The sequence below is a fragment of the Taudactylus pleione genome, unplaced genomic scaffold (genome assembly GCF_031769625.1).
Source record: "Taudactylus pleione unplaced genomic scaffold, aTauple2 ptg000231l, whole genome shotgun sequence".
In the NCBI taxonomy this organism is placed as follows: Eukaryota; Metazoa; Chordata; class Amphibia; order Anura; family Myobatrachidae; genus Taudactylus; species Taudactylus pleione.
Genome location: NW_028284633.1, coordinates 4,875,001 through 4,891,798, shown reverse-complemented (window position 1 = coordinate 4,891,798; position 16,798 = coordinate 4,875,001). Strand labels below are relative to the sequence as shown.

General features: G+C 49.6%; 1 protein-coding gene across 9 annotated transcripts in view; it reads left to right on the top strand.

Annotated features, from left to right (window-relative positions):
- The window catches only part of LOC148516925 (homeobox protein NOBOX-like), a 44,852-nt gene that overhangs the window by 4,838 nt on the left and 23,216 nt on the right, over positions 1 to 16,798 (top strand). For 8 of the 9 annotated variants that reach the window (XM_088479415.1, XM_088479414.1, XM_088479420.1 and 5 more), the window contains exons 2-3: positions 14,463 to 14,966; positions 15,979 to 16,085. In XM_088479415.1, the coding sequence (XP_088335541.1) occupies positions 14,463 to 14,966; positions 15,979 to 16,085 (611 nt within the window). The remainder of the gene's footprint in view (positions 1 to 14,462; positions 14,967 to 15,978; positions 16,086 to 16,798) is intronic. The other variant, XM_088479413.1, reaches the window with a different exon arrangement.

Genomic DNA, 16,798 nt, shown 5'->3' with positions numbered 1-16,798 from the left:
CGACCAGTGATGCGCGCTCCCGCTGGTCGTTTTCGACATCAATCATCACCTGAACATGCCGATAACGACAGATGGACCACGTTCAGGGATGAGGGAGGGTCCCTACACTGACGACGTATCATTCAGGTTAGGCACTACAGGGGAAGAGGAACGACTGTACGATTACAATGTTGTGACTACTATCTGCTAGTGTATAACGCACCTTAAGGGTGACATATAAGCACAGTTACTTTACTTCATTAATTTTTACTAACCAGCAGGAGCCATCCCATTAATTCCTGTGGGAGTGTCCGCAAGTGACCTCTTATTACTGTTGGGCTCCCATAGGACATTTTTTATGTTTTTTTTTTTTGTAAGTACATGGAATGAAGGGGACTGTTCCCAAGGGATGGGACGCTGGGACCTGGGAGTCTACCTTTCAATAAAATATTTTTACGTTTGGTGTCCTTTTATTATTGTAATATTTCCTTTACAGGTGCTGGCAGGTCCTTTCTACCAGGGCATGCTGCCAGTTGTGGTTCACCAAGTGCCTTAGCAACCCTTAAAATTGGGCATGACAGGGCTTGCTGGGATTTGTAGTGCCCCAGTAGAGGACAATATTATTTCTATTTTCTTCTTCAGGGTCCACAGGGCTCCACAGGGAGACATTGGGGTGTAGGTGGGACCTGGAGGACCGGACACCAACAGCAAAACTTTTTCAATCCCAGGATGCTCCGGTGCCTCCCCCTATACCCCGCCCACAGCCTGAGGGCACTTCAATTTCCGTTGGTGTCTGGCAGGACCTGGGACACCATTATAACAGAGGGCTGCATTAAGCAGCCCAAGCTTTAATTTTAGGATTTCATTTACTTTTTTTTTTTTTTTTCGTTACCAAACGGATGAGCAGCGCCAGACTGTCCTCCGGAGGTCTGTGCTGCTGCCCCATCAGCCCTCCACGGGCCGTGACACCAAGCCTGCGCTAGGTACTCCTGACAGCGATCCTAGGGGGACTAGGTAGCAGGGTCCCTGAACACCCAGACTGCAGCCCAGAATCCAGGGGACAGGTAAGGCGGAATCCCGTCCGTGTATTAGTGCAGTCTTGCCTCCGCTCTCAGGACATCTGTGCTGCCACCCCACCACGGCGCCATAACATCAAGCCTGTGCTAGGTACTCCCAGTGGGGCTCTGAGGGGGGGTGGGGGGAGTAGCTAGCAGGTTCCCCGGACCACAGACTGCAGTCCGGAATTCAGGGGACCTGCATTTTTGCGCAGTCTTAGCTCCGGTCTCAGGAGACAGACCCGAGGTGCTGATTTGGACACTGGTGCTCCCACGACTCCACTAAACCACCGAGTCATATAATACACTGGCGCAGGGCATATGTTAACGGCCAGGGGGACCCAGTGGTTAACGTCGGCAAGGGGATAAGGCGCTCTCCCTGCAGTCCCTCCCCCAGTCCAGGTCGCCATTCCACTGCGGTCGTGGTGTTCCCTGGGCTGCTCCTCCCTCACCTTCCGTCCTCGCAGAGATGCGCGACAGCCATTTTATGCAAGCAGGTCTCCGGAAACGCTGGGTCTAGTCTCCATGTATGCCTCTCCCGCGGGCCAGGTCATACTGCGCTATATCCTACCCGCCACTGTGATCTGTGTAGTTGATTTAGTGCCCATTGCAGACATGTAATATTTTTCTGTGTTTGGTATGTGACTTGTGCTAGTGCTAATATATACTTTATATACTGTCAGCTTATACCTTTCCATTTATTCTACTATACCCTGACATACTAAGGTATAATTGTGAGGGCTATCACATACTATATAGCGCGGTTGCACACTACACTGTGCCATATTATACATACTGCAGGGTGTTTACTGCACTGTATCTTACTGTGTATTTTATTCCTGTGGCTATGTCTGGCAGAGGAAAGAATAACAAGCAGCCCGATGATGCTGCTCCTACTCTGGTGTCCTGTAAGTCATGCTCAGTGGGCTTAGCCACAGAGGATGGTCTTTGTACTAATTGTTACACAACCCTAGCCCCAGTGTCTCTCCCTCAGGACCCACCCTGGGCTACTGAGTCGCGCAACGGCATGGCGCGACTAGAAGAGCTGTTTAACGCGCAAGTTGGCTAGATGTATGTGGACACATTTGTACCAGAGTTTCCTCACTCCAGCTATCTGATCACATGAGTGAAGCTTGGAATATGCCCGGTAAAGGTTTCAAATTCCCAAACTGTTCAGTTCCTTTTACCCTCTTCCCGCTACTGATTGCACTAAATGGGAAGTTCCCCCAGCAGTGGATTCTCATGTAACACGTCTGGTTAGAAATGCCACCTTACCCATTCATACTGCTACCTCCTTGAAGGAGACTACAGATAGACGACGTATAGAAGCTTGTCATAAATCCATATACTCTCTTACAGGAGCTATTACTCGTCCTGCTAGGGCTACGGCCTGGGTGGCAAAAGTCATTGAGAGTTGGGCAGAGGCCCTAGAAGATACATTTCCCCCTGATGCTTAGAGGGAACAGCTGTCCTACATATCTCACATGAGAGATGCAGCCTCCTACTTAGGTTACGGCTCTCCTGGCCTCCAGGATATCTGCCACTTCGGTAGTGGCCCGCCATATTGTTTGGCTACGTTTCTGGAAAGCAGATTCAGACTCAAAACGGGCTCTGGAGTTTCTGCCTTATTCTGGAGACATCCTATTTGGTCCAGAATTAGCTAAAATTGTCACTACTTTGGCAGCTTCCGAAACGGCGTTCCTACTCTCTGCATATAATACAAAACCTCAGACGTCATCCTTTCATTCCTTTTCACCCTCAAGGAAAAGTCAAGGGTCAGTCCTTTCCACGACAGCAGACATCAGCCAAGGCCTCCAAGCCAAGTACCAAACAGGCCAGGGCTATTAGACGTCCACCTGCCATGTCTGAGGACAAGCCTACAGGGTGGGAGGCCGGCTTCTTCAATTCGCCCAGGTTTGGCATCAAACCATGTCAAATGCCTAGGTACACCCTCTCATTCCTGATGCGACCCCCCCCCCCCAGCATTTCTTCTGCACAGGACCTCCATCGGACCCAACCAAGGCCCTGCTGCTCCAAAAGCCATTCAGTCTTTACTGAATTCAGGAATAATATGCGGGTCCCCTCCTCACAATGGGGCAAGGGCTATTATTCTCCCCTTAGTTCAGAAGCCCAATGGGTCTCATCGGCCTATACTCAACCTCAAATCTCTGAACAAGTTTATCAGGGTGCCCAGGTTTCGTATGGAAACTCTCCACTCCATTACCTTAGCTATGCAGCCTGGGGATTTTATGGTATCTCTATACATTCAGAATGCTTACCTACATGTACCTATAGCTCCTTCTCATCAACAATATCTCCGTCGTCAAGGGATCAGACTGCTCCAATACTTGGATGATCTCTTGCTGTTGGCCAGCTCCCCAGAGACTCTTCATCTCATCTACAGATGACCATTGCCTTTCTTCAAATGCACGCTTAGCTGATCAACGGGAAAAAAAATCTTCCATAACACCCTCTCAAAGGATGGTACATTTGGGATCTTCCTAACAGCGGACAAGATTTCAGGAATCCAGCACAGACTACGCAGACTGCTCCACAAACGCTGAGTGTCCATTCACTCTGCAATGCAGGCCTTGGGATCAATGGTGTCCACCTTCGACATGGTAGAGTTAGCCCAGTTTCACTCAAGGTCCCTACAACATACCTGATCCTCTCTGTCAGGTTGCAGCCTAGGATCAGCCGTTACTCACCTCAGCGCCGGCTTCCCCATACCTCCCGAGCTGTCAGGTGCGGTGGCAGGTGACGCGCTAAGAATTATACCTGGGGTCTGCTAGGACATCCATGTGCTAGCTCCGTAATGTGGTTCCTGCGGTTACCTTCATGGACGTTGCCATGACAGTCCTATATCCTGTTTAGCCCTTTACCAAATGGTAGCATTGGTTGCTGTCAGCTGACACTATTCTCCAATGGACTGCTACCTTAGGGTATTTTACTGGGCTCTGAACAACAGGAAGTTGCCTGTACAACATCATTCCTTCCAGTGAAGATTTGCTGTTGCAGCGTTTCAGGTCCCAAGCTCCGTAGTTTCTAGTGACTTGTTCCTAGTGTTTATCCATGGTGTGTGTACTCAGGGGGTCATTCAGACCCGCTCGCGAGCGAAGGACGCTCGCAAGCGGGTCGATGTTGTGCGAATGCGCACGACGGAGGGAGCTCCATCGTGCGCATGCGCGAGACCCGGCGGGCCAAGAGAAATACGTCGCTCGGGGTCTCGCACTAAAGGGAGCGTGCTGTCGATGGTGAGTGACAGCATGCCCCCTTTGGTGGGCGTGCCGGGGGCGTGGCTGCCAGACGGAGGCATTCCCATGGGAACGCCTACCATCTGAGTCCGGCCCCACTGACATCAGTAATGATGTTAGTGGGAGTGATTTTGGCTCTGATAGAGCCAAAATCACTCCTGGGCTTGCGGAAGCGAGACCCTACCGCAGGGTCTCGTCGCAAGCCCGATGGTCACGATGGTGTAACCCACAGCTATGCGAGCGTCCAAGAGGCCGCTCCATTTTTAGGGAGGAGGGCACTGATTCAGAGCGAGCGCTCTGGTCAGAGCATTCTGCTCTGAATCAGGCCCTCAGTACATCGTCTGAGTACAATCTCCTAGAGTCCTCTTCTGTGCCAGTTCTGCGTCTGAAGCCACAGTGTGTGTACAGTACCTAGTACATTATCCAAGTACCGTCTCTCATCATACCATTCTCCTGTGCCAGTTCTGCGTCTGAAACCACAGAGTGTGTACTCAATACATCAACCCAGTACAAACTTCCAGTATCTTTTTCCTTTGATTTCCCTGTGATAGTGTTCTTCCATTTCCCACTTGTGCCAGATACCTGACCAAAGGGCAGGGACCTGCTTGCTGGGTGCAGCTTAAGCCCAAATTCCGCTTGGGGGGGTCACTGGTGAACACCTCCCAGTAAGTTAGACTCTGCGCCTTTGGTCAGATCTAGCCAACAATCCAGTACTAGTGGATGAGGAAGTCATTTATCCAGACCCCTCTCCTCCTGTTCCTTTCCCAACCTGGGTCCACGTCTTCCAATACCTCGGTAGAGGGTCAGCATAGCCTGAGCATGACACTCTCCAGGTGGAACGGGCTACCCCATCTGCTCAAATTCCAGACGAGCCTCCCCCACAGGTATGCCTTTCCCTAGCCTGGTGGCTACAGACGTCCCATTTGAACAAGGGTCATCCCTTTTGGATCCCGGACTGGGCTCTCCTCACCACGGACGCAAGCCTCCGAGGGTGGGGCGCAGTAACTGGCCAGCACTCCTTCCAGGGCCGAAGGTCCCCAGTCGAGGCAGTGTTACCAATCAACATCCTGGAACTTCGAGCCATCTACAGAGCTCTCACTCTGGCTCAGAATATTATGAAAAACAGGCCAGTACAAGTACAGTCCGACACATGGCTGTGGCCTAACTCAATCACCAAGGGGGGCACTCGAAGTCAGTCAGCAAAGACAGAAGTGTCCCACATTCTCACATGGGCCAAACACAATCTCCCAGCCATCTCCGCAGTGTTCATCCAGGGGATTCTCAATAGTCAAGACGTGCATGCAGGAGAATGGTCTCTACATCCAGAAGTCTTTCAGCTTCTAGTGGACAAATTAGGTCTTCCAGAAGTGGAACTCATGGCCTCAAGACACAACAACAAACTTCCAATTTATGGAGCCAGAACAGAGGACCCCAACGCGGCCTTCATAGACGCACTGTCGGTGAAATGGAACTTCCATTTTGGCATCTCTTACATCCAATATCCCTACTTCCTCGACTGCTTCAAAAATTCAGACAGGAGGGGGGAACAGTCCTGTTCATAGCTCCGGCTTGGCCCAGAGGTCCTTAGTACTCCGATTTTCGAAGGTTCTCCATAGACGTTCTTCTTCAACTTCCTCTGCGAGTAGACCTGTTGTCTCAGGGTTCATGCCCATCTGTCTTTAATGGCTTGGCTCTTGAGACATCCCTCCTAACGGCTAAGGGTTTCTCCACCTCTGTGGTCCAGACCATGCTTAGAGCACGTAAACCGGCCTCAGCCAGGATTTGCCACAGAATATGGCATACATATTTCCAATGGTGTGCTCCAAGAAACTATGACCTGCAAGTCTTTAAGGTTTCTCGAATTCTTGTCTGTCTTCAGGCTGGACTGGATCTAGGCCTCTGCCTAGCATCTCTGAAAGTACAGGTCACTGCTTTGTCTATCTGGTTTCAGCACAGATTTGCTACTATACTGGATGTTCACACCTTCATGCAAGGTGTTTAACGTATACAACCTCCCTTTTTCCCCCTTTTGCTCCATGGGATTTGTAAGTGGTGCTCCAAGCACTTCAGGAACCCCTGGAGTCAGTGGATGTCAAGTGGCTCACTGCGAAGACTGTGTCTTCTGGCTATAGCATCTGCTCGTAGGGTATCAGATTTAGGGGCGCTTTCATGTCGCTCCCCTTTTTTAATATTTCATCAGGACAGGGCTGTTCTTCGTACACGCCCAGGTTTCCTTCCCAAGGTGGTGTCTCGCTTCCACCTGAATGAGGAAATTGTAGTTACGGCATTAATTCACCAGACCTTTTGGCAGGTGAGGCCTAGTTGGATGTGGTCCGTGCTCTGAAGATCTACGTGGACCGCACTACTCCCACTTTGTCCTATATGGATTCCACAAGAAGGGATGGCCAGCTAACAAACAGACTCTGGCCAGATGGATTTGCATGGCTATCTCACAGGCTTACATGCAGACTGGCACCCGCCCTGATGCACCTGGCTTCTAAGGGTTTCTTCTCCGGGTCACTTGTTTCCTTCTCTGTGTGAGAATGGGATTCCTCAGTGTACCAGTCTTCCTTCTCTCCTCTCCTGCTCCTGCCTTGGGCTTGTTAACAAAACTGAAGTGGCCTGAGGTTGTGGGTGGGGCATAGGGGTCTCCCTGTGGAGCCTATGGACTTCAAAGAAAGAGATTTAACCAAGGTAAGTTTTACCATAACTCTCCTTTATTACCACACACATGCCACCCTGGGGTGTGGGGATTAGCCCAGTGCTGCTGGCATTAGGGCTGTTTTATACCCAGTAGGGGGAGCCAAACCCCCTTCCTCCGATTTACGTATGAAAAGGAAACCTACTGACTGCAGACATACAAGATGTCCACAGCATTATATCGACGAGGCAATGATGGCACTAATTGTAATGTTAATGAAAGTAACCATGTTGTCATTATAACTTTACTATGGCTGTAAGCATCATTCTAATGCTAACAGCGTTGCAATGGTTTATACTGTATAACATTACAACAGTGTCAGATTTGTCCCGTTGGCATATTGACCAACTGTCACGCTCAGGCTAAGATGATTTTCCGCCACAAGATTAGAAGACGTGGACTCAGGTTGAGGAGGGAACAGGAGGTGAGGGGCCTGGATTAGTGTCTTCCACATCCACCAGTACCAGATGTTACCTACTGGGCGGTGTTCACCAGTGACCCCTTTGGGCTTAAACTGCACCCAGTAGGCAGGTCGCTGCCTTTTGGTTAGGTATCTGGCACAAGTGGGGAAAAAATGGAAGAACACTACCACAGGGCAAACAAAGGAGAAAGATATTGGAGGATTGTACTGAAGTGATGTACAGAGAACACACTTAGTGGTTTCAGTCGCAATGCTGGCACAGGAGATGGTATAATGAGCGGGTACTTGGATGATGTACTAAGTACACACACTGTGGCCTCAGACGCAGCACAGGAGAATGGCAACACGAGATGGCACTTGAATGATGAACTCAGTACATATGCTGAGGATTGAGCTGTGGAGCTAGCACAGAAGATGACTCTTAATAGATTGTACTCGGAAGACGTTATGAGTACACACACCGTGGAAAACACTAGGAACAAGTCACTAGAAGGAACAGAGCCTGGAACGTTGCAACAGCAAGTATACACTGGTAGTAACAATTTTGTACAGGCTACTCCTGTTGTGTAGAGCCCGGTTATATACCCTAAGGTTGCAGTCCATTGGAGGACAGTGTCAGCTGACAGCAACCAATGCTAATATTGGGTAAAGGGCTGCGTCCATGATGGTAACTGCAGAAACCACATCATGGAGCGAGCACATGGATGTCCTAGCAGACCCCAGGTATAATCCACAGCGCGTCACTCGCCGCTGCACTTGGCGTCTGACCACTCTAGAGATCAGGGGAAGCCGGCGCTGAGATGAGTAACGGCTGATCTTAGGCCGCAACCTGACGGCATCAATAGCATGAAGAACGATAAACTAACTACTTTCCTTATGACTTGTTACACAGCTGTACCATACACTGCTGCAAATGGGGTCATTTGTTTATTGAACATCAGTAACTGTAGTCATGTATAGCTCTTTAATTAACAGCAGCTGGGGCTTAGGCCACAAAACCCATGTGCCTCAAATGCTTGAGTCTGCCTCCAGGTAGAAGCTTTGTATAGATATCTGTTGGACAGTACTGTCAGTCAGAGGTTCTTATACTGGGAAATGATACTTCACACAGATGGTCTGGTGTTAACTGTCTGTGCTAGTTGAAGAAAGCGTTACACTTAATTGCTCTCTACTGGTCATCAAGAACAAATAAGGAGCCACTGGTGAACTTTATATCAGTAGAGTCCCCTGTTCATGCATGGATCCGGTCAGGTTGCATTGGTCAGTGGCTGGGAGTCTTTGTGGAAAGTCCCTGGTTCTGGGACTATCCGTTGAACACTAGTCTACTTTTGTACTGTTCAACTTTCTATGTGTATGTTACACTTCACTTTGAATGTCCATTTGCAGCCCATGGCTTTTCTCCTTGCTGGTAGCCCAGGGAGCATCCAGGTCATCTCGCATGGACTTTATTTCTTCTGCTCTTGTCCGTCTGAATTTCCTTTCTGAAAGACGAGATCTAGGGTCGGAGCAGAAATGGCTGGCGCAACGGCACCTAAAGACCGCAGCTGAGGAGATAAACCGAAGCTTCCCAAATGGCTTCCAACGACGCATATACAATGCAAGATAATCTCCGGGGCTGACTTTAGTGTACATAAATGTAACTATGTGTAAACACCGAAAATGTGGATAAATCGTGCCCTGTATGACCAGGGTGAGCTGGGCACGCAAGAAATATATAATTGTAATATAAGTGTGAAAGAAATTTCTTCTGCTTTAAATTTATACAGTAAATAAGACAGGGCTCGACGAAACCCTTGGGGGCCAGGTTGCCTTGGTGACCAGATTTTCAGCAACCCCTGGGCCCTGTAGTGCAGACCGCGAGCGCGGTCCACACTACAGAGTAACAAACATAGCAGCTGATGAGAGTCAGACAGACTCGTTGGCTGCGGTGTCGTCCACGGAGTGAGCCGGCTGGAGCTCACTCATGATCTCCGCCTTCCCGCTCCCTCCGCTGCAGGTGATGGGAGAGACGTCATGACGTCTCTTCCGCAGTGCAGAGCGGCCTGGAGGAGCGGACAGCGGCGGTCGTCGGCAGGAGTGTGGATCAGGTAAGTTGCGTTTTTTTTTTTCTTAAGGGGCACTGCATAGGGGGGGTGGCCGCTATTGGGGACAGCGTGGGGGCACTGCACAGTTTGGGTGGCCGCTACTGTGGGGGCACTGCATTAGGTGGGGGTGGCCGATACTGGTGACACTGTATGGGGGGGCCACTACTGGGGCACTGTACAGGGTGGGGCCGCTACTAGGGGTAATGCATAGTGGGGTTATTGCATAGGGGGGGACTACTACTGGGGTCACTGAATAGGGGGGACTACTACTGGGGGCACTGCATAGGGGGGACTACTACTGGGGGCACTGCATAGGGGGGACTACTACTGGGGGCACTGCAGAGGGGGGACTACTACTGGGGGCACTGCAGAGGGGGGACTACTACTGGGGGCATTGCATAAGGGGACTACTACTGGGGGCACTGCATAGGGGGGACTACTACTGGGGACACTGCATAGGGGGGACTACTACTGGGGGCACTGCAGAGGGGGGACTACTACTGGGGGCATTGCATAAGGGGACTACTACTGGGGGCACTGCAGAGGGGGGACTACTACTGGGGGCACTGCAGAGGGGGACCACTACTGGGGCCACTGCAGAGGGGTGCCCAAAGTATATTCTTGCATCTGGGCCCACCACTCTTTAGTTCGGCCACTGCCGGCAGTGGCTTTGCTTGCCCGGAGTTTTTTGGCTGTGGAGGGGTGGTCTTTCTGGGGGTTGGTTGCCTGGAGAGGGGGGTTAGTTGCTCAGTTATGTGGCTGTGGGAGGGTGGTTTACCTGGGGTACCCCGTTAGTGGTGTGTCCATGGGGGTTGGTTGCCCGGGGCATAGGTGCTCAGTAATGCTGCCCGAGGGAAGGAGGGGTCTGGTTCCTACACTTTCATCCTGGCTCCTAGGTTTTAGAAAAATTTGTCAAGCCCTGAAATAAGATATAAATATATCTTGTAACTCGTCAGTTCCTATAACAGACAATGACTAAGTTAATAAAGCAAAATAAAATACATTTAACTAGGCAGCTGGCACTAAAAAGTACTAGGTACCAGATATGACTCAGCCTGGTGTATTTGTCACTAGGAGTGGCTCAGTACTAGGTACCAGATATGACTCAGCCTGGTGTATTTGTCACTAGACATGGCTCAGTACTAGGTACCAGATATGGCTCAGCCTGGCACTAGGCATGGCTCAGTACTAGGTACCAGATATGACTCAGCCTGGTGTATTTGTCACTAGACATGGCTCAGTACTAGGTACCAGATATGACTCAGCCTGGCACTAGGCATGGCTCAGTACTAGGTACCAGATATGACTCGCCTTGTGTATTTGTCACTAGACATGGCTCAGTACTAGGTACCAGATATGACTCAGCCTGGTGTATTTGTCACTAGGAGTGGCTCAGTACTAGGTACCAGATATGACTCAGCCTTGTGTATTTGGCACTAGGTATGGCTCAGTACTAGGTACCAGATATGACTCAGCCTTGTGTATTTGTCACTAGGCATGGCTCAGTACTAGGTACCAGATATGGCTCAGCCTGGCACTAGACATGGCTCAGTACTAGGTACCAGATATGACTCAGCCTTGTGTATTTGTCACTAGGCATGGCTCAGTACTAGGTACCAGATATGACTCAGCCTTGTGTATTTGTCACTAGGCATGGCTCAGTACTAGGTACCAGATATGACTCGGCCTTGTGTATTTGTCACTAGGCATGGCTCAGTACTAGGTACCAGATATGACTCGGCCTGGTGTATTTGTCACTAGACATGGCTCAGTACTAGGTACCAGATATGACTCAGCCTTGTGTATTTGTCACTAGACATGGCTCAGTACTAGGTACCAGATATGACTCAGCCTGGTGTATTTGTCACTAGGCATGGCTCAGTACTAGGTACCAGATATGACTCAGCCTTGTGTATTTGGCACTAGACATGGCTCAGTACTAGGTACCAGATATGACTCAGCCTTGTGTATTTGTCATCAGGCATGGCTCAGTACTAGGTACCAGATATGACTCGGCCTGGTGTATTTGTCACTAGACATGGCTCAGTACTAGGTACCAGATATGACTCAGCCTTGTGTATTTGTCACTAGACATGGCTCAGTACTAGGTACCAGATATGACTCAGCCTGGTGTATTTGTCACTAGGCATGGCTCAGTACTAGGTACCAGATATGACTCAGCCTTGTGTATTTGGCACTAGACATGGCTCAGTACTAGGTACCAGATATGACAGCCTTGTGTATTTGTCATCAGGCATGGCTCAGTACTAGGTACCAGATATGACTCAGCCTTGTGTATTTGTCACTAGGCATGGCTCAGTACTAGGTACCAGATATGGCTCTGCCTTCTGTATTTGTCACTAGGCATGGTTCAGTACTAGGTACCAGATATGACTCAGCCTGGTGTATTTGTCATCCGGCGTGGCTCAGTACTAGGTACCAGATATGACTCAGCCTTGTGTATTTGTCATCAGGCATGGCTCAGTACTAGGTACCAGATATGACTCGGCCTTGTGTATTTGGCACCAGGCATGGCTCAGTACTAGGTATCAGACAGTGGCGGAACTCCCGGAGACAATGGAGTAATTTGCCGCCGGACTCCAGCCCTTAAGGGGGCAGCTGGCTCCATTGTCCCCCGGGCCGTACCGGGCACTGCTATGGAGATGGAGCGCCGCTGATCGGCACTCCACCTCCAGCGGCGTCAATACGGGGGGTGCGGTCGCACCCCCTATTTGCCGGGCGCCCACTGAGTGTGTTACCAGCGGGCGCCCGGCTCCTTCTTTACCCCCGGCGGTAACCGGAGGAACGTAGCTCACTCCTGAGCTCCGCTTCCAGGTCCCGCAATGCACTATGGGAGTGACGTCCGAGGAGTGGGCGCCGGGGATGGAAGGCAGCAGCACTGGAGCGGGGTTTCAGGTAAGTATTGTTTTTTTGTTTTGTATGTGTGTGCACTCGCAGGGGGGGGCCTCACTGCAGGGGGCTTTACTGGGGGCTCACTGCAGGGGGCTTTACTGGGGGCTCACTACAGGGGGAATTGCTGGGGGCTTACTACAGGGGGCATTATGGAGGCTTACTACAGGGGGCATTACTGGGGGCTTACTACAGGTGGCATTACTGGGGGCTTTCTGCAGGGGGCTTACTACAGGGGGCATTACTGGGAGCTTACTACAGGGGGCATTACTGGGGGCTTTCTACAGGGGACACTACAATGAGTTTAATACAGGGTGCTTGCTATAGGGGGCTTACTACTGGGAGCACTACAGGGGGCTTACTATTGGGGCACTGCAAAGGGGGACCACTACTGGAGGTACTGCATAGGGGGACCATTACTGGGGGGCACTACATAGGCGGCACTGCATAGGGGGACCTCTACAGAGGGCACTGCACAGGAGGACCACTACTGGGGTAACTGCATAGGGGTGCGGCATCTGGGGCTGGCATAGGTGCTGGGGGGGTGGTACATTTTAATTTGGGGGAGCACCAACATTTATCTTGCCTCCGGGCACGTGGGATGAAGTTACGCCTCTGGTATTAGATATGACTCAGCCTTGTGTATTTGTCACTAGGCATGGCTCAGTACTAGGTACCAGATATGACTCAGCCTTGTGTATATGTCACTAGACATGGCTCAGTACTAGGTACCAGATATGACTCAGCCTTGTGTATTTGTCACTAGACATGGCTCAGTACTAGGTACCAGATATGGCTCTGCCTTCTGTATTTGTCACTAGGCATGGCTCAGTACTAGGTACCAGATATGGCTCTGCCTTCTGTATTTGTCACTAGGCATGGCTCAGTACTAGGTACCAGATATGACTCGGCCTTGTGTATTTGTCACTAGACATGGCTCAGTACTAGGTACCAGATATGACTCAGCCTTGTGCATATGTCACTAGACATGGCTCAGTACTAGGTACCAGATATGACTCAGCCTTGTGCATATGTCACTAGACATGGCTCAGTACTAGGTACCAGATATGACTCAGCCTTGTGTATTTGGCACTAGGAGTGGCTCAGTACTAGGTACCAGATATGACTCGGCCTTGTGTATTTGGCACTAGGAGTGGCTCAGTACTAGGTACCAGATATGACTCAGCCTTGTGTATTTGTCACTAGGCGTGGCTCAGTACTAGGTACCAGATATGACTCAGCCTTGTGTATTTGTCACTAGGCATGGCTCAGTACTAGGTACCAGATATGACTCGGCCTTGTGTATTTGTCACTAGGCATGGCTCAGTACTAGGTAGCAGATATGACTCAGCCTTGTGTATTTGTCACTAGGCGTGGCTCAGTTGCGTACTTCACATGCGTATTCATTGCAGTGCGCGAATACTCCACTGCGATCACACTGCAGACCTACCGCAGAGTGATAGGGAGTGACCGGTTGGCGGGGTGGTGACGTGGGGGGTGTGGTTCTAGAAATGCAGGCGTGTCAGTGCTTTTTAACACCGTTAAAGAGTCGTGCATAAATTGGCCACTGCGATGCCGTACGAAGCTTGAGCTTTCACGGCGTGCGATGCGGTTAGCAAATTCTGAGTAAGGATAGACCTGTTGTAATTGTGCGTGAGGCTCCTATGGTACAAGATGTTACCGATGGTTTCGCTGACTTGCAATGTATGACGGATATGAGTAAGGGGAAGTGGGAGTCCTTACGTTGTGCTTCGACGGCATTGCGATTGCAAACATTTTTCGCAGTGGGTCTGCGTGCGTAATCGCAGCTGCGATCGCAATGGCGATCCGTAATGAATCAGGTCCTCTATGCTCTGAAATAAACCTGTAGTAAGACACTGTTTGCCGGTATATGTCGGCAGCTCCTGCTTGGTGAGCATTAGACAACTGCAGTGTAGAGGTAAGTCAGTGGCAGGTAAGCCGGGAGTCGGAGACATTTGCAGTAAGGCAGAAATTCCCTATATCCGACAATGCTGTCCAGTCAGTGCAATGTCCATTCTTATGTGTGGTATCTTCCAGCAGATCCCAAAGACGAGCCATCGTTACTGTGCACAGAGCAGGGGATAGAGGATGAGGAGTCTCCGGAATACGACACCGTTATTGTCACAGGTCCGAGTGATGAATTGGAGGTCTCCGATGCCGTAGAGTTCGGTCTTCGTGCCCCTGAGAATACAACAGCTGATAACGGGCAGTGCCAGCTGAGCCTACTGGCAGTGTGTGGGCCTCTGTCTGACACGCCGAGAGGATGCTACGGCACTTACAGTGCAGAGACACGCCAGGGACCGGGATTCTTTACTGCAGGGGGACAGTTCCAGCCAGTAAACCTAAAAATGGCTGCCAACTACCCAGCAACCGCTCCTCCCCCGCGACGCTCGGCCCGCTGTGCGGCCTCATGTAAGCTGCCAGCATTTGTATATGATACAGGACAGGGAGGAGATCGACAGAGGCCCAAGTGCCAGCCTGAAAGTCTTGACGAGATGGCGGCGCCCTGCAGGAAGAAGAGTCGCACCCTCTATAACATTGGTGAGCGCAGTAGTGTCATTTGCCTACCGTATAATCACTGTTTCATACATAACTCTCTTCTGCTACTTGCACTAAATGCATGGCTTTATCTACCCTGCGTATTTCATACATAATCCTCCGATTTTTCATTACCCCTGAGTTTGCCTAGCCGCACCCACCGTTACCTCCCGCAAACACTGACTACCTGACGCTCACTTTGTGATTGAATCGTCTCTGCGAGCGTAGTCGCAAATAAATCGCGGCTTTTGCACATGTACAATGGCTAAGACTCGCTCAGTCTGGGTAAGCATTTGCATTTGCGTGCGGATCTGAATCAGGCCCTCAGTAAGTGTTGCATGCTCACACACATAGGTTAAAGCTTATGAATTAACAGCCCTTTATATAGAGTACACATATTACGCAGAGCATAGTTTGCAGCCTATATTCCCTATCACAAGGACACACTAGGGGCTCATTTCTTATCAGAAGGCAAATGACCTGTGTTTTACAGTGTGGGAGAAAAACTGAGCACTCGGAATGAAAAACCATGCAACATGTGGAGAACATACAAACTCCACACTCATAGGGTCTTGGTAAGGAATTGAACTCATGACCTCAGGGTTGTGAGGCAGTAATGCTAAACATTACGCCAACCGTGCCAAAGTTGTCTAAAGTAAAAGAACCCCTATAAATTGGACCTGCCACCATAATTTTAGTTATTATATACTAGATACTCAGAGAAGCTGATTGGTTGCTTCCTCACTTGACCTCAGTAGAAGGTTGAATACATCCCCTATGATTGTCTAGTTGAGAGAAAAATAAAAATGTTGTTTAAAGAATTTTCATTCTGTCCTGTTACTCATCAGACTGACTGACTTCCATTGCTCCAAACTCCACGGCCGGCATCTTCTTACCACCCACGGTCTCTCCCCTTCTCCACTGTCACAGCACAACCTCTTAGTACATTTCTATGTTTCTACTCATTCATGTCTCACCCCCTAACAATATCTCTATCCCCTGGGCCGTCTTCCAGACCAGTTGCTGGAACTGGAACGAATCTTTATGGAGGATCATTATCCGGACAGCGAGAAGAGGCGAGAAATTGCAGAAATTGTTGGCGTTACACCGCAGAGAATAATGGTGACTTTGTGGCTTCTCCTCTATTCTGTATATCCGTATATCGCCATCGTTTCCAATAGATTTTCTACCAGCTTCAGATAATTCACATATTGGTTTTACCTTCTGTGACTGCTACTAAATACGTTTCCTCGTCTTACTGGCCTTTGTGCATTTCACCAGACTGTAATCCGTAGACGTTTATTTCCTCCATTGTCCTCAGATCTAACATAGCTGTACTAAGTACTGGATAGAATTGTCTTTTTTTTAATTCATTTATTAGGAAAATTCTAAGCAATAATATTTATACAAAATGTTTTCTAGTAAAACTTTCATGTATAAACCAACAAGTTGAAATTATCTCCTGTAATCCAGATTTTATTCTATACATTATATAGGAGCTATCGGGACCATATATCAGATCCGAGAGCATAAAGGAGACGTTTGCAGTTATGCACTTCCCTCTCTTATAGATGGTCTGTGGTGTGTGTGTGTGTGTGTAGGGTACTCCTCTCTTTTTTTTCCTCTCTCTCTCTTTCTCTCTTCACTTTTCTCTCTCTTTCTCTCTGTCCTCTCTTTTTCTCTCTCTCTCTTTCTCTCTTCACTTTTCTCTCTCTTTCTCTCTGTCCTCTCTTTTTCTCTCTCTCTTTCTCTTTCTCTTTTTTCTTTCTCTTTCTCTTTCTCCTCTCTTTCTCTTTTTTCTTTCTCTTTCTTTCTCCTCTCTCTCTTCTCTCTTC